The sequence below is a fragment of the Tasmannia lanceolata genome, unplaced genomic scaffold (assembly GCF_043159265.1).
Source record: "Tasmannia lanceolata isolate RefF3 unplaced genomic scaffold, GAP_Taslan_0.1 ptg000015l, whole genome shotgun sequence".
NCBI lineage: Eukaryota > Viridiplantae > Streptophyta > Magnoliopsida > Canellales > Winteraceae > Tasmannia > Tasmannia lanceolata.
The window spans coordinates 50512593-50535688 of NW_027518692.1; the positions used below are offsets into that span (position 1 = coordinate 50512593).

The 23096-nt window shown below is 38.0% G+C and overlaps 1 protein-coding gene and 1 pseudogene across 2 annotated transcripts; one reads left to right on the plus strand and one right to left on the minus strand.

Moving 5' to 3' along the window:
• Positions 1 to 843: 843 nt before the first annotated feature.
• On the plus strand, positions 844 to 9268 carry LOC143892227 (multiple organellar RNA editing factor 2, chloroplastic-like). The gene is made up of 4 exons (XM_077396694.1): positions 844 to 1302; positions 5074 to 5171; positions 5248 to 5313; positions 8923 to 9268. The coding sequence occupies exons 1-4, from the start codon at positions 902 to 904 to the stop codon at positions 9063 to 9065; spliced, it is 708 nt and encodes a 235-aa protein (XP_077252809.1). The 5' UTR covers positions 844 to 901; the 3' UTR covers positions 9066 to 9268.
• Positions 9269 to 10607: 1339 nt separating this feature from the next.
• On the minus strand, positions 10608 to 22878 carry LOC143892228 (exocyst complex component EXO84B-like; annotated as a pseudogene). Its single transcript, XR_013255458.1, has 6 exons — positions 22521 to 22878; positions 21888 to 21985; positions 19696 to 20746; positions 15029 to 15529; positions 12260 to 12448; positions 10608 to 11811 (listed from the first exon to the last, which is right to left on the minus strand). The product of XR_013255458.1 is annotated as an exocyst complex component EXO84B-like (transcript).
• Positions 22879 to 23096: the final 218 nt, after the last annotated feature.

Consider the following 23096-nt stretch of genomic DNA (forward strand, 5'->3'; position numbering starts at 1 on the left):
TATCCAAGTTTAGTAAAATCTCTAAATTTAACAACCTTCATAAATCTTAGTGGGAAATTTTTTATGCGACGAAAACCTCTCTTTCTCTCTCATAACTCATAAGTGTCCATCAAAGTCGATGTCTTGAATCGGTGTGATGTGAGATGCAGCCCCTGAGTAGGGACGAATAACTCCTCAAAATAGGAGCTTGTTTCACCTCCACCACGACTAAGTGCATAATGACCAAGCACTTTTTTTTTTTGTTTTTTGGAAAGATGGGATTAAAAAATGAGAAATTATATGATGCCCGACCGTCAAAATGTAAAAGGCGGAAGGAGACAAAAACTGTTGCCTTGGTTTTTAAACCAAGGAAAAGTAAAAAACGATGCTTTCCGTGCATTGCTTTGCCTATAAACCTTTTTTTCGTACCATTGCTTTGTCTACCCTGTTTATAGTATCTCCTTCGTATGTTTCATGTTATAGAAACATCATATTACATCAGATACAAATTGGATCCAGATTTCAACATCCCTTGAGACCTCTCTAATCTGATGCAAATTTGGCTAAGTTTAAAAAGCTGATATCTGAAAGGAATGATAATGCATATGCGACCATATAGTCACTTCAAATAACGTTTGATCCAGGATATCCAAATGATGAGTCAACCCCATGTGGGGCTCTCACCCAAAATTGTTCCAATGGGATGATCAAATGGATAGTATAAACCTAGTTCGTGAGAAGTTACCATTAGACTAAACAAACACCGTATAACTTATCCCCAAAAAGCTACCAATCCAATTAGATAGTATCGTCATTTCACTGCACCAGAAATATCTAGAATACACATTTACTATAAATACCCTCCAAACCCTCAACCCCTCAAAAACCCCAACCCTATCTCCTAATCTCTTCCCCATTTTCAATGGCCATGGCAGCTTTAGGCCGAGCACTCATCTCTCGCTCTCCCAATCTTTTCTTTCCCAAAAGATTCTTCTCCCAATCTTTGGGTTCTCCATTCGTGGGTCTCGCTCGGTCCCACCCTAAACCCACACCCCTCACCCATGCGGTCCGATTCGCCGGCCCTGCCGCTACCCGGCTGAATCAGATCCGGTGCCGAGTTCAACGCTCTGGCGGTGACTCGGCCTACTCACCGTTGAACTCGGGGTCCAACTTTAGTGACCGGCCGCCCACGGAAATGGCCCCGCTATTTCCGGGTTGCGATTACGAGCACTGGCTCATCGTCATGGACAAGCCCGGTGAGGGCACTACCAAACAGCAGATGATTGATTCCTACATTTACACCCTAACCAAGGTCCTTGGAAGGTTTGGGTTTATCTTCTTCTGTAGTAGTTTCTTTTTTGTTGTTGTTGTTGTTGTTTTAATATTTTAGGGTTTTAGGTGATTTGGATTGCAAGATGGAATTTTTTTTTTTTTTTTTGGATTTGTTTTTCTGTCCATGATTTAGAGTGAAATGATATGATTAGTTGATTGATTCCTACATTCAAACAGGGCCTTGTTTGATTTCTGATTGATTGCTACATTCAAACCCTAGCCAAAGTCCTTGGCGGGTTAGGGTTTTTCTTATTCAGCACTTGGTTTTTTTTTTTTTTTTTTTTTTTTTTTGGTAATATTTTGGGGTTTTAGGCCCTGGTTGGATTTCAAGAAAAAGGAATTTTTTTTCTTTTTTTGGAATTTTGTTTTCTTTCCATTATTTAGAGTGAAATGATATGATTATAGTTAATTTAGAAGGGTATCATCAGATGATTGATTGCTACATTCAAACCCTAGCCAAGGTCCTAGGCAGGTTTGGGTTTTTTTTCTTCAGTACTTCTTTTTTGCATTTTTTATATAATAAGAAGTTGGCTGGACCATGGATAAGTCCATAGGCTATTTAAAACCTTATAAATATAAATTTCCCTATAGTAATTAAGTGGGTAGATTCCTTCGTAATGAATTTTTTATAAAGGATTCATTTAGCCGACCCCAATTTTTTATAAATATAAACTGTGTTGAGTTGAGTTTAGTTGAGAATTAAATACCTTATTAACATAAATTTATATACAACAATGTGAGTTTCTCTATAGTTATTAAATATATCTTATGAATATAAGTTTGTGTGTAGCTTTTAAATACCATACATAAAAAATAACCATATTGAAATATTGGAATCCAGGATGTATCCGACACGGGTACTTCGCCCATTTTATAGATCTCTTCTATTATGTTTATTTTTTGGCATACTACTGCCAACAATTTACAATTACTGCATGCTTTGAGTTTTACCCATCCTAATAGTAAGTTTCTCAAATGGGAAAAAAACTATTTTATCTACTTTTAAAATTTTCAATGTATTACTTGTTATAACCATTGAAATTTGAGGTTTGATTAAAAGATTTCAGCGAGTGCACAAATAATTCTTTTTGCGGATTGTCAAATCTAACACTCTACAATGAACAATACTTGAGTAGTCCCCCAATTCATCAGATTCAATTATGTACATGTTACATGCATGGGTCTTGAGACAACTTTCCTTTTTTCCGCTATTTCTCCCTTTTTCCTTCCTTTTTTGTGTCAAAAATCTTTGAATTTAGATTGTAAGATAGTTGGTTTGTAATTTTTCTTTTCTTCTTTTTAGGAAACTGCCAGTGAAGAATATTTGCACCACATTGTTATAGAGTACATAATAATACATGCATTCCTTTAAAATGATTATTTTTTACGTATACACTAATGCATGTCACATGTACATAATTGAATTTGTTGAATCGGTGGGCTACTCAAGCATTGCCCATTGTAGCCGGTTCCATCATAATTACAAGGTTTTGAATTTTGGTTTCGGTGTCAGTTTTGGTGGTCAGTACGGAAACGGAAACATTCCGGTTTCGGTTGAAATTTCGGTGGAAATCTTGTAAAATCATGAAAACATATGGAAACACATGCAACTCAACTCAACAAAGCCTTTTTCCCAAACTAGTAGGGGTCGGCTAAATGAATCCTTTATAAAAAAATCATGAAGAAGGGAAAAGGAATCTACCCCGCTCTAATCCTGGTTCTAGTTGGGTTCTTCTACGTGGATCATTTTCTTCCATTCTATCCTATCCAAGGTCATGTTCTCTGTTATGTATGGAAACACTTGCAAATGATGACTTTTTTAATCTTTTAAAAAACATATGCAAATGATTAAATTTTAAGATGAAACTTTGGGAAATGCTAGAATAAGCATAAGTACATACTTAGAAACCATCACACAAGCAAGAAAGCTATCCATAATGACTTTCGTTCAATCACTATCACTTATCCCATAATTCGTCCCAGCTCTTGAGCATCAACCCCCTAAGACCACGGGTGTGATCCAATCTCAAGCTTCGGTCGAGTGGAAAGAAAGCCGATTCGTTGGTCTTTTCTGGATCAGACGGCTTCTGAATGAGCTGCTTTCTCGATTTCAGTCGGAATGGTAGATCCATTCTTAGGCCGTCATTTGCTTAAGACCTAGCTTCAGCTGATTGGGGAAGGCCTCCTTTCCCTGATTCCTTCCTCTCTTTGTGGGGTCATGGGTCTCCTTATATATGTAGATGATATTATCCAAACAGGGAGTCACTCTGCTATGCTTCAACATTTTCTTGAGACATCAATCTTCTAAATTTGCCAAAAGAAGGCCAACTGATAGGATTTCTGAAAAACCAAGGACCCCTCCCCTTGATTTGACTTTGAATGAGCCCCAGACCCCCTCTATTGGTTAGATGGGGAATAAGCTAGACCACTTGAATGATCTAGAATAACATGCAAACCAAGGACCTTCGGTAGCGGATTTATATAAGGATTGACTTACGAATCGAGTCGATGCGTCATTGCCTGGGCCTAGCAAGGCAGGTTCTTCGGAAACGAGAGCGGACGTACTTCAAGCAGCAGGAAGTAGGCAAGCAAGAACGAATCTCCGGCCGGAAGTCAAGTTTTCAACTCGAATTGGTAGAACATGGTATGAAAGACGACGCACACTTTCTAAGAGAAAATCCGGTATAAAGTAGCTCCTTGAGTTAAGTACTAAAGCAAGTGGAAGAAGTTGTATAAAACCTCAATCATTCGAAGTGGGCGACGGGAAGAAATACCATTGACTTGTGGAAAATCACATCGAACACCTAGTGACATGCGTTGTTGGTACATGTTTGGAATAGTAAAGTTCATAAAGAAGTACAATATAATGAAGTATAAGAGAGTGCAATGACCCGTATCCCCTCTGGAATCATATCCAACTCTATGTCCATACCACATAGAGTTGCGAGGTATTATTGGTCCCATGCCGATCTGACATCCTATGCATAAGATACTGTTACTTTGTTGTGCAATTTAATGATGTTGCTTACCAAATATCATTCTCTACATTAATGAAATGATGCATATAATATCTTTCCATTTTTTGTCGTTCCGACCATTTTGGTCAAATTTCAGAAATTTCGGCCAAAATATGGAAATTTCGGTCAAATTTTAGGAAAATAACGTTGTAAAAGGAAATTATGTAGATTTTGTTTCGGTGGGGAATGGAAATGGAAATATTTTGGTCATTTTAGAAAAAATTTAAACCATGCATAATTATATGAATCTAATGCCTATTCATTATGCTGTCTCTAAATAAAGGATTTCCTTTTGTAATGGAAACAGCTCGATATGGTTCTTTTTATTTATTTGACTTTTCTCCTCTTGTATGTATGTTTGGTATTTATATATATTTCTTCTAACCATTTAGTCCCCCCCCCCCTCTTCAAGATTCATTTCATCCCAAGATTGGTATTGCAATGATCTTCTTGTTTGGTTCTAGTTGTCATAATTGCTGTATTATGTCTCTTATTTTTCCTTTTGGGGATATATGTGAAACACTGTGTTTGCTGTTTTCTTTCATCTTTAGATTTTGGTACTCTATATACACATAGGTGTATGAAAAATAAAGGAATTTCGATTATTGTTGCGATTCTTAGTAAACTGAGGAATCTCAGTCTGATTAATTTTGACGTGTTTAAAATATTCTGGAATTGTTGGACTTTTCTCTGCCATTGCTCCTTTTATCATGCATGCATGTATTGTTTTGTTATGCTTAATCAGTGAAGAGGAAGCAAAGAAGAAGATTTATAATGTTTCTTGTGAGAGATACTTCGGTTTCGGGTGTGAGATTGATGAGGAGACTTCAAATAAGCTTGAAGGTTAGTTTCCATTAGATATTTTTATAAAATTGCTGCCTGCTATACTTTGCGCTTAATTGTCTCCCTTCTTCCACAGGCCTTCCTGGTGTTCTCTTTGTGCTCCCAGATTCTTATGTTGATGCTGAGAACAAGGACTATGGAGGTAAGCATTTCTGCATCTTAAATTGGCCTGGTGTTCTTTTGGCTTCTTTATATCTCATTTTTTCTCTTACCTGAATTTTCATCTGCCATTTTATTTTCATATGTACATTGGTGTAAATTTGTTTGCTTTATATGATATTTATAAGTCATGTTCTTTTCTTTTTGGTCATTATTGCCAATTGGAGAAATGCACTTTAGGGTTTGCTGAGGAATTAGGTTGTTCCAAATTTTCTTTTTTTCAGAAGAAGATAGCTAATAGAAACAGTGTTGAACATGTTCAATCGATGATATGTTTACAGTTCATGATTTGTTTTGGACATTTTCAGTCCATCTTGGCAGAGTAGGAGAGCTTTAAAGGGTAATGTCTTTCTTTGAATGCTAATTTGACTCGCATCAAACCTCCCTTAACCATTCTCATTACTCATACATAAGAAATACGAGATGAGTAAGGAGGGAACATTTAGGGGCGGCAACAAGGCGGGGCTGGATGTTGCATTCCCCGCCCCGCTCCCGCATCAAGGAAAATTCCCCGACCTACCTCGGGGATGGCAGGAAATCCCCGTCGTTGCCCCGCGGGGAAAATCTAATCCCCATCCCCACCCCGCACACTATGGGGAAACATGTTTAATAGATTCTTTATAGCAAAATTCTAATAAAAATGCATTTGAGAAAGATATTAGGGAAAATTTAGGAATACCAAACGATATTTGTTCTATGGCAAGTTGCGACGACCCAAATTAAAAGCGACAAACCCAAATTTAATAGCGGAATATTCAATTTTGTACGGAGGTTACGTGGCGGGGTGGGGCCAAAGCAATAGCAATTGCCATCCCCGCCCTATCTCTGTTTCGGGTGATTATTTCAATCCCCGTCCCCCATACCCCGCTTTAATTGGGAAATCCCTGTCCCGAACGGGGCGGATCCCCCTTTTTGGCAGGTTTAATTGCCAGCCCTAGGAACATTCAACTTTGCAACCTTGGATCATCGTTGTTTAAAGGTCCAAGTTATTTGAGGGGAGCATATTGATAATGGATGCATGTTATATTTAGACCATCCCCAGTCATCTTGGCAAAGCTGATAAAGCCATAATAGGCAATGATTTGCTCTGAAAGCTAATGGACTCGCATCAAACTTCTCTTAACGATTTTCATTTCTCATATATAACAAAGAGATGAGATCAGTAAGGAGGAAACATTCAATTCTATGAACATTCAATTTTATGGCCCTGTATCGTCAATGTTTAAAGGCCCAAGTTATTTTTGGAGCAGATTGATAGTGGATCCATGCTATATTTATATGTTTATAGATTTATAGTTTATGATATGTTCTGGGTAGATTCCTTTTACCTCCCTCATGAATTTTTTTCTTCTAAAGGATTCATTTAGCCGACCCCAACTAGTTTGGGACAAAGGCTTTGTTGAGTTGAGTTGAGTTTATGATATGTCCTGGACATTTTCAGTCCATCATGGCATAGTAGGACTTGCTTTAAAAGATGATTGAATGCTAATTGACTCCCATCAAACCTCCCTTAACTATTCTCATTACTCACATATAACAATGATGAGATCAGTAAGGAGGGGACATTCAACTTTACAGTCTTAGATCATTATTGTTTGAAAGTCAAAGTTATTTTTGGAGCAGATTGATAATGGATGCATTCTATATTTAGAACATATTCAGTCCATCTTGGCAAGCCTTAATTGGCAATGACTTGCTTTGAATGATTATGGACTCTCATTGAACCTCTCTCAACGAGTCTCATTTCTCATATTTAACAAAAAAATGAGATCAGTAAGGAGGAAACATTCAATCTTACAACCTTGTATAGTCAAATGTTTAAAGGCCCAAGTTATTTTTGGTTGGAGCAGATTGATAATGGATGCATGCTTTATTTATATGTTTATAGTTCATGATATGTTTTGGATATTTTCAGTCCATCTTGGCAAAGTAGGAGAGCTTTAAAAAACAATGTCTTACTCTGAATACTAATTGACTCCCATCAAACCTCCCTTAGGCCGTGCTTGGTTGCACAAAAAAGCCAGGATGGCCTAGGGGTTTTGCTTGCCATTTGGGTGCCATGTCAGCAAAACTGTCTGGTTGCCAATATAGCATTGAAATCCCTGGAGACTCCCAGGGATGTCTCCTAGTAATTCATTGCATGTTTGCTAATGTGTCACCCTTTTTCTCCTCCCTATGATATACCCCAACCCAAAACCACAAAAGGGTGGAATTTTGCTTGGCTTTCTTGGAATGATGATCTCTCTCTCTCTCTCTCTCTCTCTCTCTCTCTCTCTCTCTCTCTCTCTCTCTCTCTCTCTATCTATCTATCTATATATATATATAAGTCTATATTGGTAATGACATCCCCTACTATCATACGAGGTTGACGCTACTTACCACTATTCTCCGATTTAAGTTCCAAGCATATCTAATGCTTGTCTTCTCCCTGTTGACTAATTCCACTACTCTTCAAGTCTATGCTGCCGCCCCCCCCCCCCCCCCCCCCCCAACCAGACCCTTAATGATTCTCATTACTCATTTATAACAAAGATGAGATTGAGAGGGAGGGAACATTCGACTTTACAGCATTAGATCATCAATTTAAAGATCCACGTTATTTGGGGAGCAATTGATAATTGATGCATGTTATATTTTAGTATATCCTCAGTCCATCTTGGCAAAGCTGATAAGCCTTAACAGGCAATGACTTGCTTTGAATGCTAATGGACTCACATCGAACCTCTCTTAACGATTCTCATTTCTCATATTTAACAAAAAATGAGATCAGTAAGGAGGAAACATTCAATTTTACAGCCTTGTATAGTCAATGTCTGAAGGCCCAAGTTATTTTTGGAGCAGATTGATGATGGATGCATGCTCTATTTATATGTTCACATTTCATCATATGTTTTGGACATTTTCAGTCCATCTTGGCAAAGTAGGTGAGCTTTAAAAGACAATGTCTTGCTTTGAATGCTAATGGACTCACATCGAACCTCTCTTAACGATTCTCATTTCTCATATTTAACAAAAAATGAGGTCAGTAAGGAGGTAACATTCAATTTTACAGTCTTGTATGGTCAATGTCTAAAGGCCCGAGTTATTTTTGTAGCAGATTGATAATTGATGCATTATATTCATAACTTCTGCAGTCCATCTTGGCAGAGCTGATAAGCCTTAAAGGGCAATGACTTGCTTTGAATGCTAATGGACTCAAGTCAAACCTCTTTCAAGGAGTCTCATTTTTCATATTTAACAAAAATAAAATAAAAATGGGATCAGTAAGGAGGAAACATTCAATTCTAAAGACTTGCACCATCATTGTTTAAAGGCCCAAGTTATTTTTGGAGCAGATTAATAATGGATGCATGCTATATGTAAAACTCCTGCAGTCCATCTTGGCAGATCTGATAAGCCTTAAAAAGGCTATAGCTTGCTTTGAATTCTATTAGACTCACATAAACCAATGTAAACCACCCCTTCATGGGCTTAGCCAAACTCAATGTGAATTTAAAATTTTGTTGATCTTCAGAGGCTTTGGATATTGTTATTTTTTGCCTTAATGAAGTTTGCTCTAATCATACTTTTTTCTCTACTTTCCCGTTTGCAGCTGAACTACTCGTCAATGGGGAGATAGTTCAAAGATCACCAGAAAGGCAGAGGAGGGTTGAGCCCGTGCCTCAGAGAGCTCAAGACAGGCCCAGATATAATGATAGAACCCGATATGTAAGGCGCAGGGAAAACCAGCGATGAAGCGCTCAACTGTATACTTGATGGACGTGGAAGAGATTCAAAACTTTTCTGAGTGATGATGATGATGATGATGATTATTATTATTAAAAAGCTGGGAGGAATGTTAGAATGTTAGTTTTGTGTTGGTAGGACTTTGTTATGCATCTGAAGAGTGTATGGATCCTAACTATTTTCATCATCGTTTACAAAATCTTTTTAGTGCAGTGGATGCTAGACTATCTTATAATTTGCCTCTGATGTTCATAATTGTCAACAACTTTTCCACCCATTTGCCCTAGTCTTTGTTAATTATTTCAATGTTTTTCTTTACTGGCCAAGTTTGATTCTGTTCTGTCATCTTATAATTTTTTTCTTGACGTTGATATTTCCACCCTAGGTTTTAGTACCCTCCATCTTTTCAGATATTTTTTCATTGGGCATAGACAGGTCATGTGGAATTATAAAACTACAATCTAAAAGTTTCAAGTAGTGGGGTTGGAAGGCACCAGTACAAGGAAAGGGTTGGGAATATCAGCTACCTTTCGTTGATGTTAGTATCAGCTCCCTTTGGATTATATGCATTTTGATAATCGCACTCCTATCTTTATTAAAAAGTGGGGTGTGGCCCGCACCATAGAATGATCCAAACCATCCATTAGATGGGCCACAGCCTAAATAGGTTGTGCCCCAAAAATCATTTCCATAGGTTGGTCCTAACCCTCCGATCTAAGATGGTTAGGATCAACCCTCTAATATTCAGTCCCTCTTTAGATCGGAGGGTTAGGATCAACCTATGGAAATGATTTTTAGGGCACAACCTATTTAGGATGTGGCCCATCTAATGGATGGTTTGGATCATTCTATGGTGCGGGCCATACCGTACTTTGTAATAAAGTGAGGAGTGCAATCATCAAAATACAGTAGTGGTGATATAATTCCCCTTTGTTTTAACAACTCTTCTATTCAGTTTTCATTATTCTAATTTTCTGAAATTCAATAAAAGCTATCGTAGACATTCCCTAAAAAAAAAGTGAGCAGGGGCATCAGCTTCGTTTGGATTTTAAAAAGGCTACTGATATCTGCACGACCATGTTTTGATAGTGAGATGACTCACTATATTATATGCTTCTCTGATCGGCTGTTGAGAGTTTTTTGGGAATCGTTAAAGCCTTTTACAGCTAGTTAAAGAATGTAAAACAAGGTGAGTTCGTCTCATTATCAAAACATTGTTCTTTGGATCAGGCCCTGTATATAAAATGGCATCTGCACCCCATTGGATTATATACCATCGACATAAATCGGAATTATATCTGTCCTCTCTTTTAAAATTGTACTCTTCTTTACACTTTCGACTTCCATCCACAACAAGTTTATTGAATTTTATTTGAAGACTTCAATTCTTCTTTTCAAGAAGTATAGTTCATTTTTTTTATTTTTAAAAAACTTTTACGTACAATATATTACAGCTTCGAAAACAATGCAATCTATGTGTGCGCACGCGCGCACAGAATATGAAAAGCTACGAAGATCAGAACAAATGAGTCCTGCATCATCATTATCCTGTCACAATTAAGCTGATAAAATTCAAATATTTTGGTACTTTTTCAAACAATTAATACTTTCGTATGCATATTCCGAACTAAATCGTTGTCTTTATTTCTTGCTGACCATAAATTAGTTTATAACATGTTTTTTTGGAATGGTAATTAGTTTATAACATTTATAAATTTCTTACACAGTGAATGTAGATACGCCCGATCTTCGTCTCCTCTTCTGAGGTGTGCTGCATTAATGTCTATGAAAATTCAATGCAAAATTCCAATTCCAATTCCAATGAACTATTTAAAATACCACCAGTGTCCTCATCCTCAATAGACTCGCCTGATATCTCCTTGATGTTCCTCAAAACCTTCCTCAAGAACAAACTGGTACCCTTCCATAGATGGTAAGTCTACTCTATCCGATTCTCGCAGCTCATCAACTAATGTTTTAGCCGCAATTTCCAACCGCCCATTTTGTGAATCCACTGAATTTTCAGAAGAAATTTTTGCATCCTCTTCAGAATAATCGCTTGCATCTCCACCGTGAAGTTTATAAGAATTTTCTTCTAAGACAAACTCAGTCACTTCGAGAGCGATGATTCTGTTTCTGTGATCTCTTGTAGTTTGTCAACCTCTACATTAGCTACCCTTTCATCTAGCAAGACTATGGCATTTTCTCCCAGCTTATCAGAATCCTCCTCAAGAACAGCAATGGAGTCTTTTGAATTTTCTGACCTGTTACTAGCTACATTAGCTACATTTGTTTCTCGTACATTTTCCAAATCCACGGAATTGTTGAAGGAATGTCGAGAACTTTCTTCATCAAAGTCAACCTCTTCAGGGACACCTGTTGATTCTTCAGCCAATTTTGTAGTGGGTCCATCTTCCAAGTCTAGAGAGCTCTCCAAGGTACTTATGGCACTGTGCTCAGGAGAATTATTTGTATCCCTAAGTTGCTGATTCTCAGAATGCTTTTCAATAATATCTGTGTATTCTTCCATGGGTGCTGACTCCGTTTTCTCCATCTCTTGTAGCTTGTCAATGGCTCCTCTAGCAGCACTTGCCACCCATTCATCATCAAGTAGGGAACTGTTGGAGTCCAATTCATCTGCAAAGAATGCCATTTCCATGCGAACTATGAGGGCTGAGGAAGCATCTGTCATATTGTTCGAAATGTACCCTCCAAACCTTGCGACTTCCACCAGGAATTGCATATCTAGAACAAACTATTCCGTCGGTAGAGGACAATAAGAACAAGATTAGATAGCTGCACCAGCATGTGCATGGATACACTAACAATGAAATACAAAGGATTATTTGATGAATGATTAAGTAATTAAGAAAAAATGAATTCAACAAAGCATAATACTTAAGAAGCAGTAACATTAGCTTTTGGAGAAGTTGGTAAGTTAACATGGTATCAGAGCCAAAGGTCTCGAGTTCAAACCTCAGGGATAGCAAAAATCGACCTGCGATTGTAGGCCCAAAGTGGGACCACATGTGCCATTTTGTACTTTAACACACACACACACACACCTCAGATACATTTATCTATAGAGAGAGAGAGAGAGAGAGAGAGAGAGAGAGAGAGAGAGAGAGAGGGAGAGAGAGAGAGATTAATGAAACTTAGTTTTCTGCAATTTTCTACCACAGTAAGAAAATAAATCCATGTACCTGCTCAAAACCACTGGATTGTTGGACAATCGAGTTCTCCTCAATGACTGCCCAGAACTCTTGGTTATTTGAAAGCCAATCAAATACGGCTTCCATCAGGTCCCTTAGCAGCTCCACCACCATCCCATCCACTCCATCAAAGACGTCACTAGCAACATTCTGTAATTCCCTCAGTTGTAGATATAGTACCTGATCATTATTTCCCAAAATTGATAATATAAGAAGCAGCTAATTTATGGTAATAAACATCAATTCTTGAATGCGACTACTTTAGTAAATTTGAGTGCTGGTAGGTTAATCTCAACTAATCATATGAATGTTAATTGGAATATTAATTTTCTATCTACTTCTTGTACTTCTAAATGTTTTTTTTATGCTAAAAAGGAAAAAGATCATGCAAGAAATAACCCATCAGCCACATACCAACCACTCTATCAAGTCCTAGAGACTGTTTATGTCAGGAGAATTTACAGACTATATATTAGTGTTCATCAAGGTTTCATGATATATCAAGTATCGATACTGTCCGCCGACCAAAAACACAGTGGGCCCATGTTGTTTGGATGGTCCAAAGCATTCATTTGATGGGCCCTATCATAGATAGGGTGTGCCAAAAAAATCAGCTCCATAGGATCATCCTAGCCCTTCGATTTGTGGAGGTTAAAAATGGACAGTGGAGGTTAAAAACACAGTGACCCCACGTTGTTTTGATAATCCAAAGCATTCATTTGATGGGCCCTGACATAGATAGGATGTGCCTAAAAAATCATCTCCATAGGATCATCCTAACCCTTCGATTTATGGAGGTTAAAATGGATGCGTATAAACTCCACAAATCTGTCCATTTTTAACCTCCACAAATCAAAGGTTTAGGATGAACCTATGTAGCTGATTTTGGGCACACCCTATCTATGATAGGGCCCATCAAATGAATGCTTTGGATCATCCAAACAACATGGACCCACTGTGTTTTTTGGTCGACGGACTAGAGAAGCTTCTCTAGTCGGCCGACTAGAAAAAATTTCCTTATATGTATATATATATATATATATATATGAGGAAAGTGTTGGTGCACTTAAGAGGGCCATTTTTTTGGTGCGCTTAAGTCGTTATGACACCTCCCATTGGTTTAAATGTTTGGGTCCCACATACAGGAACCAATGGGAGGAGTCATGTTTCTGTATTATATATATATATATATATATATATATATATATATATAGAAAGTGAAACTACACCGCCGGCTTAAAATACAATGGGCCCACATTGTTTTGGTGATCCAAAACATTCATTTGATAGGCCCTCACATTGATAGGGTGTGCCCCAAAAATCAGCTAGGTAGGATCATCCCAACCCTACGATTTGTGGAGGCAAAAATGAACGTGTAAAAACCTTCACAAATCTGTCCATTTTTGCCTCCACAGTTTGAAGGGTTGGGATGATCCTACCTAGCTGATTTTTTGGGCACACCCTATCAATGTAAGGGCCTATCAAATGAATGGTTTGGATCACCAAAACAATGTGGGCCCATTGTATTTTAAGCCGGCGGTGTAGCTTCACTTTCCTCTCTCTCTCTCTCTCTCTCTCTCTCTCTCTCTCTCTCTCTCTCTCTCTATATATATATATATATATATATATATATATATATATATATATATATATGAGTTAAGTGAAGCTACACATACGTGTAGCTAACTTAGCTACACCGACGGCTTAAAATACAGTGGGCCCAAATTGTTTGGGTGATCCAAACCATTCATTTGATAGGCCCTCACATTGATAGGGTGTGCCCAAAAAATCAGCTCCATTGGATGATCCCAACCCTTCAAACTATGGAGGCAAAAATGGACAGATTTGTGAAGGTTTTTACACGTCCATTTTTGCCTCAACAAATGGTAGGGTTGGGATGATCCTATGGAGCTGATTTTTAAGGCACACCCTATCTATGTGAGGGCCCATCAAATGAATGGTTTGCATCACCAAAACAATGTGGGGTCCACTGTATTTTAAGGCGTCGGTGTAGCTACACTTCTCTCTCTCTCTCTCTCTCTCTCTCTCTCTCTCTATATATATATATATATATATATATATATATATATATATATATATATATATATATGGGAGGCGTCATAATGACTTAAGCGCACAAAAAAAATGTTTATGTATATATATATATATATATATATATATATATATAGAGAGAGAGAGAGAGAGAGAGAGAGAGAAGTGTAGCTACACATACGTGTAGCTAACTTAGCTACACGACGCCTTAGAATACAGTGGACCCCACATTGTTTCGGTGTTGTAAACCATTCATTTGACGGGCCCTCACATAGATAGGGTGTGCCCAAAAAATCAGCTCCATAGGATCATCCCAACCCTACGATTTGTTGAGGCAAAAATGGACGTGTAAAAACCTTCACAAATCTGTCCATTTTTGCCTCCACAGTTTGAACGGTTGGGATCATCCAATGGAGCTGATTTTTTGGGCACACCCTATCAATGTGAGGGCGTATCAAATGAATGGTTTGGATCACTCAAACAATGTGGGCCCACTGTATTTAAGCCGTCGGTGTAGCTAAGTTAGCTACACGTATGTGTAGCTTCACTTAACTCATATATATATATATATATATATATATATACACACACACACACACACACACACACACACACACACACACATACCACTTGAGGAGCAATTATTAATGGAATTTATAAAAGATCAGGAGCATAGGAAAGCAGAAATATACAATTCTGTAGCTAAACCTGAAATACGGCAGAAGGCATCGGATCTTGCAATGAACCAGATTCACTCGGACCATCAACATAAGCTTCTGGGCTTAGTTTGGGCCCACCTTCTATCGGGGCCACAATACTAAAGACAAACTGCTGGAAAAAATGACTTCTAAGTCGATCATCAGCTTCTAAAATTGAGGATATCCAATTATCAAGTTCCGCATGTCGAGAATGCATGGTACCGTCTGTTAATGGCTCATTGTCCGAATGTTTGATTCCCTCAAAGATGCCTCCTGCAGTGCTCAATAAAAAATGTGTAACAAGAGTTGAGGAATTGGCCAAAAGAGAAATCTGTTGGGGCAATGTTTTTGCTGAATTGACTCTTGGGCTGCCCACTTCTACACCATTTCCTTTTCTTGGGATGGATCTATGTAGAATGTCAATGTACTCAGTAAAGAGATATGCGAAGCCCTTGAGGATTGAATTTTCCATTTGGAGTATAACCAATGGGGAGACATCTTCCATGACAGCCTGAAAATAGACAAGAAAATGTAACATTACAGTCTAACAAGTTAAAGGCCATGGGAAAAATTGGGCACAGTAGCAGGATGTATGCTTTGAGCAAAACGCTGAATGCATATGACATGGATGAGCTACTTTAATAGCACAAAAGATACCTAACTAGCAAACAAAAGCTTAAAATAAATAAAGTACTAATCTAATAGTAGTAACAAAGGCGATCCATTTACAAAACTTGAACAAAACAATGGGAACTCTTGGTTTAAAGTTCTTAGGTAAAATATATCCGAGCCTGCTTCTTAGTTTCAAACAAACTCCGACCATTGTGGGACTATTTTTTAATGCTTACAGCATTATTTCGTAAACAACTGTGTGATTACCTTTTCTTCTTTTGATTGGTAATTACATAAGAAACATTTGGGTAGTGTACTTTATCTCTGAACGTAATTAGCACATTGTTCCATTCAAGTTCTTGGAATTCTTTTTCCTTATCAGTCTTTATCATAATAAAAGATGTGATGTGAGTAATTAATGATGATAATTTTGAGTCATGTCTGATGCACAATTGTATGAGCTTGCTTACCTTCTTTGTGTGATTGAGAGTTGATTAATGTCATAGTACGAGTTAAATTTTGATTGATAAAAACGAAAACCCATTACTAGCAAATGATAAGACTTAAGATTTAACTATAACATCGGGTCGGAATTATAAATAAAGGGTCAGTATATGAACAACTCAGAGCATTCAGTTCCAATTTAGTGTATGATTATGGCTTTGATTTTGAGCTTTGTTCCATGCTTCCCCGGATATGGTTGCAGGTCAGTTAATGTTTCACAACTCTTTAACATTGTATAACACAAAAGAATATGTGGCCACAACTGTGGGCTATACTGACCTAAGTGTTGCGCTTCCAGCTTAATAAGGACTTCGGAAGTTTAAGATGCGTGAACAACTGAAAATCTAATAGGATGGAGCTAGGGTTTTGATGTGAATATGAGGCTCACAAATTACATTTCTGGGAAGAGAGAGAAAGAGAGAGAAAAAGGGAAGGGAGGGAACAGGGAGGACTGATGCTCCCTTAAAGAGGGGAGAGAAAAGAGAGAGAATGAGAGAGAGAAAGCAATGTTTGGACGCTAAGCTTGGAAGTATAAACTCAATGTAATTCAATTATATCATTGTAAAGGACTATATACAAAAAAAAGGCCTATGGCCTTAACTACCTATGTATCGTTCTAGTTCATAGTATTTTACATTCCTGAAAAGTCTTCGGAGCAAACTTTTTCAAAATTTAATCCCTTGTATCAATCCAACGAATGACAAGTAATTTTCCCATTATGTGTCATTTCTGCTTCGGTGTTAGCCACCAGTTAGCCACCACTCTAAGGCACCCCCAGCCAAAGTTAAATCTTGGAATGCAAATTATTTGTTCATCGCACGAATTATGCTGCCACAAATACATCTTCAATACTTCTACCCAATCAAGACATTCACATTCATTAAATCCATAAAATCCTAGTATATCTCTAATCCTCAGTGTATTGATTATATTGATTACGATCCATAAGCTCGGATCTTTCCGCCATAATCTGTTATTCCAAGTAGTCATTCTCTGATACCAAATTGATGCAAACCTAGGGTTCGCAAATGAATTTCTGGGAACTCAGGAGCTTATAAATGGCTTCTTATTTAGTTTAACAGTAAAAAACATTCCCACAACTAAATAGCACCACATTATAGTCAATAAACGGTCAATGTTTTAATAAAATACATTCATCATCAATAAAAGCAAGTACCCAAGTGAATTTTCAAACAATAGATAGTAAGGCTAAGAAATCATTTCACTAATTACCCATACTTAAATATTCAAGAATATCTATGGCCAAACAAAGCTACGAGGGATCATGGGATAATTTAAGGGTATGTGTGAGGTAAGGAGGTCGGGTGTGATGAAGAAGGGGGTGGTTAGTGTAAAGAAAAGTAATATTCTAGGGGAAACCAAACAAAGCTAAGAGGGATCATGGTAGCATAAATAGGAAAATTTGTACCTGGGTCGTGCAGGGTCTTGGCCTTGGTCGCCCTGGTCTAAAGGGCTCCAAGAGAGGAAGAGAGGGAGCTAGTAAGATAATAAGCAAGGGGCTGTTTCAGCCACAAGAGGATAAGATAATATGAAGAGGGAAGGAAAAAAGGAGAAAAGTAGAGAAAGGAGGGGAAAGAATGGGGATAAGAGTGAGGGGCTGTGATCTATTGCAGCTAGGGAAGGGGAAGGGTGCTGTAACAACAGCCAAAGGATGAGAAACGAGGAGGGGAAAATTAAAGGGGGAAAGGACAGAAAAGAAGGGGAAAGAAGATGACAGGAAGGATATTAGGAGGGGCGAAGGGAGTTGTGTATGAGAGGGAGAAAGGAAGATGATTAGATATGGGACCGCAGTCCTCTCGGCTGCAGGCTAGCCGAGTGGGTGAGCAAGGAAGAAAAGGAAAGAAAAAAGAAAGGAGGGAAGGGAGGAAGGAGAAGGAAGGAAAGAGATGGGGAAAAGGGAGTGATGTTCTGTAGCACCTAGCTGAGAAGAGGGGAAAGGGAAGAAGAAAATAAAGTAACAAAGGAAAGGGGTAGAAGTAGGATGCAAGAGGGGATGCTTTCTTGATTTCTGCAATCATGTATCTTGGGTAATGCAAATCATTTGGTCATCGCCCAGATTGTGCGGTCATAAATACGTCTCCAGTGCTTCTACACAATTGACATTCCCGTTCATTAACTCCGTAAAATTCCGGTAGGTCTCTAATCCTCATAGTATATTGATTATGATCCATAGGCTTGGATCTTCCCGCCATAATCTGATATTCCAAGTAGTCATTCGAACGTAGGCTCCGATACCAAATTGATACGAATTTGGGGATCCTTGACTACTTTTTTGGGAAGAGAAAGAAAGAGAGTAGAAGGAAAGAAAGGGAAGGAGGAGGGAAGATTGATACTCCCTTAAAAAAGGAGAGAGACCAAAAGGTTGACAACCAAGCTAGAGAGTATAAACTCAATTTTATTCAATCAAATCATCGTAGCTAAGGTCATAGGCCATTACAATTTATAAGTACTTCAAACCACACGAAATTCATGATTAGGGGAGAATTAGGACTCATAAACCCCATCAATACGAAATTCATGATTAGGGGAGGATTAGGACTCCTAAATCCCACCCAAATCGCATTGTTCAAACAGAGTTCGATATCCCCTGCGACCCACACCCTAAAGCAAACAATTTGGAGACTGAAGTGAAAATAAAAAAATGACCTAGCAGCATAAGGGAAGTAGTTTGACCTTGAGTTGACGGAATCAATAAGACCCATGATAGTATAGGGGGGAGCAGGGCATATCATACCAGGCTATCTTACCAGGCCAGTCCCACCATGATATCATATTTGAGATTTCAGCAGAGATCAGATTGATATATCAGCCAATATGCAAGTCATGCTATTGTTTCATTGGTTCCGGCCTAAGAGAATCTGAAAACAGTATGCAAATCATAATGTATTGTACATAAGTTTTGATACCAAAACAGGTATGCTTTGGACGAAAAGTTATAGAGAGGCACGGAACAAGCCCCATGTGCTGCTCGTTCACAACCTACAAACAACGATGGACTTGAAAGTGAAACCATTCTCACGCATTTTCCTTCATTTTGGGCTCAAAATTAAGGATAAAATTTGAGGACTTCGTTGGCAATCAAATTGTAAAAAGCAAATATTAGAGCCTGCATATATACTCTATAGCTCATGGTTAATAGTTTATCACAAATCTACATTGATAGTTGATACCAAGTAGTTGACTTGATTGACATTAACAGGTGAGTAGATGAGAAATAACCACTCGATACATTTGCAAATTGCAACCTATAAAGCATTCAACACACTAAACTATAATCAGTAGTAGTGTCCAAGGAGTTGGTTATCATGTCAAATGAAGTTCTTTTCCAATTTGGTTCAAAAAATTATTTTTTAGATGATTTCTGTGATTATATGATATGGCTTCTTTTTGTGTTGTTTTCTTCATTTTGCGAACACCCCTAACACTAGCGTAGCATGCCCTATTATTTACTTATACGTTTTTGCCCTTCATAATGTCGGTGTTTGTTATTTTCTGCACCAATAATAAATAATAAATAAAGATGAAAGGATTTGAGCACACCTGCATTAGTGTAACAAACTTCCGTCCGCTGTTAGTAAGCAGGCAATATTCGAGTTTTCCACCACGCTCTAAATGAGAGAATCTATCCCTTAGGAGTCCCGAAATGAGGAACTTACCTAGCACCCAAGTGTCAGTTGTTGTAAAGACACTGATGACTTTCTTAAAATGGTCTAAATGTATCTGTAGCACCTCTTCCATGCAAGGGCGAATTAGCTTTACCAAATATGGCCGCAATAATATTCTCTGGGATTCTAACAAAGAACAAAATGAAATTACAGGCTGGACAGCTTCGACTGCCAAAGACAATCCACCGCTTGTTTCCGAGATGGACTTAACATACTTCTCAAAGTGGCGAACAAACACTTCTGTCTCTTCCCTTGTCCACTGAACAAGTTCCGAGGTGTATGGAGACATTTCGCCATATAACATTGCAAAGCTCCTAGCTGCTTGAGAAATCATAGAAAAGACAAACTTTGCAAGTTCCCTTATGTATGTTTCACGCAAAAAAGGTTTTGAGCGCTGCAAATCATTTATACCATTTGCAAGACGTGAACGATAAAATTGGAGCAATAAAAAGTTCGCTCGCTGGTCGTCACTAAGCCTACAAAGCCCAGATAAAGCTTTTTGAAATTCTGGTAGAGATACTCTTGGGTGTTCAGCCACCAGGGAAAATTGATCTGAAAGCCTTCTCCTTCTTTCTGATATTGCGAAGTTGTAAGACATTACAATTTGTAGTGGGGGAATTTCTTCTGACTGTATATTCTGTAAGGCTGTGGGCTCCGATTCTAGAATGAGAAGTGCTTGTTCTAGTCTCTGTTCCAACAGAAGAATATCCAATATGTCTGTAATTTCATTGGTGTGGATTTCTAACTTACTCGGCGGACACAGCTCAGGATCTATAGCTTCTTCAATAATTGATTCTATTGACTCCTTTGATAAAATCTCTAGAAAGATCCCATTCGTAAGATCTTTTACCAGTTTTCTTTGGGTTGAAACATGTTGTTTCAGTTCCATCAGTTCACTGTCCAAGCTTGCCACTTCTTCAAATATCCTGCACATAAAAAAAATACTGTCAGTTTCTTGGGCTAAAGAACCATTGGAATTCCTGGATCAATAATGATGATCATCAGAAGAAGGTAACCATTAACAAGCATTTTTAATCTCCACAAGGAAAAAAGATGAGAAGAAAAGGAAACATAGTATCACGAGAGCAACCATCTATCTCGTTGCTTGTATGATCGACGGCTCTCATATAACAACCACATGATATGATCAAGTATAATGATTAACCTATGCATATTAAATTTTGGCCGAAATATTTCGGTTTCGGTTTGGACCGAAACCGAAAGTACATTGATTTGGTTTTTTACAGGATCGTGATCACCGAAATCTGAAATTTACAAAATTTCCACCGATTTTTTTATACCAAATTTTACATGATTTCTGCCAAAATTTCAGCCGAAAGCGAAATTTTTTAACATTTAAAACCTTGAACCTATGTAAGAATCTATCTAGCTTAATATGCTGACTCCTGCAGAAGAATCCCCTCTACCACATATCATGCTTATTCTAACAAAAATAGAGTGGATAAGCAAATAACAAACCCCAAACCCACGGGCAAATAAAATGATCAACCTACGGGACATTCAATGTGACTTCTCCAACAGTGCAATGCAATGACAAACCACAAACCCAAGAAGACCGCAATATGGAGTTTCATTAGCCCAAAAATAACTTTTAATCTTACACCATGAACAATGGTTCAATCCCAGGAAAGAGTCTAGTCTAGCTATGACAAATAAGCACTAATACAACTAAAACCTGTATCCTGGCAAGGGCAGCAAGCTAGCAGCAGCGTCCTTCATTGATAAGACTTCTTTTGAAGATCAATACAGGAAAAAACTTACGAAAGAGCACTTTTAGGAATGTATGTGTATTCCATGACCGCACTCATTAATACTAAAAGAAACCACCACATCAACTTCAGACACCAGAGATCACGTCATGCAGGGTAGATATTTAGACAAGAAAAAAAATGCAATACAACAATTCAGTCTACATTCTAACAACTATAAAGTTTGCCTGTATTCTAACTCAATAATAAATAGGCCGATGGCTGAGGCTTTACAGATGCATTCACAATATCCTCAGCCATCTGCTTAAATATGTGTCACAATTGCTGAGGCAGTTACCTAACAAATGCTGAATGGTTTGAGTAGATATTTCTGTGAAAATCATCATCTGATGCCTTCTTTAGTTCGAGAAGCTCTGAACAAAGTTGCTTAATCCCCTGATCATCAGGAACAAAGAAAAAAATAAAATCAAGTTGTTAGTTCGAGGAGCCATCGCCAAGTTATTTTCCCTTGCCCTAAACCAACTAAACACAAATATCTTTTTTAGTTTCATATGACACTAATTTGGAACATATGACACAAATATCCCGAGATTTTCCCTTGCCGAGAAATTCCAGAGAATGATATTTGTGTCATATGTTCCAAATTAGGGATCTTCTTTGTACTTGGTTTAGGGCAATCTCCTAAACAGGCTGTCAAAATCCAAAGGCAGATAAATTTCCACAATAACAACAGAGAAAAGAGTAAACAAATTGATCATTTTGATTGAATGAAAAATCGAGCTCCAATTCTCAATAAAACTGAAAAATCGAAATCACCGAGGAATTAGCTTCTCAGTCAAATCCAAAGGCAGTTTAAATTCCCACAATAACAAGAGAGATAAGACTAAACAAACTGATCAATTTGATAGAATGAAAAATCAAAATAAAATTCCCAATAAAACTAGAAAATTGAAATTCTCTGAGAAATCACCTTCCCAGTCATGGATTCGAGCTTCAATTCGTCATCACCTGTACTGGAATCGGATGAACCTTCCGTGCTAGTTTCGGAATCGGTTGAATTCTCCATATCTTGATCTCTGAAACGAAATCTCGAAGAAGAATCCATGGGGAAATCACCCATCGAAGATCGAATTGAAACCCAGGGAAATTAACGAAACGGAACGAAATAAAACTTAGGAGATTGTGAGAGATTTGGAGTTTTCTCTCGTCGTTTTCTGCCATTTTCAAATGCGAGAAGGGCATCGAAAGCATCGAAAGAAATCTCACGTAGTTAGGGTTTGGTCTGGGTCGCAAAACCCTAAAATAAAAAAAAATTGGTTTCTAATTTGTGATGTTGATGGAGATGAAAGTTGGCGGGAAAAGCGAGTGGAAATTGGCCTGTACTCGGTAGAAAAAAAGGGGCGAATTTATCCGTGAAAGGGGGCGAATTTATGAGCGCCCTTTTCTTTTTTCTTATTTATTATATAGTGGCCCCCACCTTATTCGATGATCGATGGGTCCCGACTAAATTCACACCCAGTGAAGCTACAACCGGTACCACATTGGT

What these genes read in the sequence shown, in the direction of transcription:
- LOC143892227 (XM_077396694.1), top strand. Translation starts at nt 902, where the DNA reads ATGGCCATGGCAGCTTTAGGCCGAGCACTCATCTCTCGCTCTCCCAAT. An exon ending in GACTTCAAATAAGCTTGAAG is followed by an intron (nt 5,172 to 5,247) that starts GTTAGTTTCCAT and finishes CTTCTTCCACAG; the next exon opens with GCCTTCCTGGTGTTCTCTTT. An exon ending in TGAGAACAAGGACTATGGAG is followed by an intron (nt 5,314 to 8,922) that starts GTAAGCATTTCT and finishes TCCCGTTTGCAG; the next exon opens with CTGAACTACTCGTCAATGGG.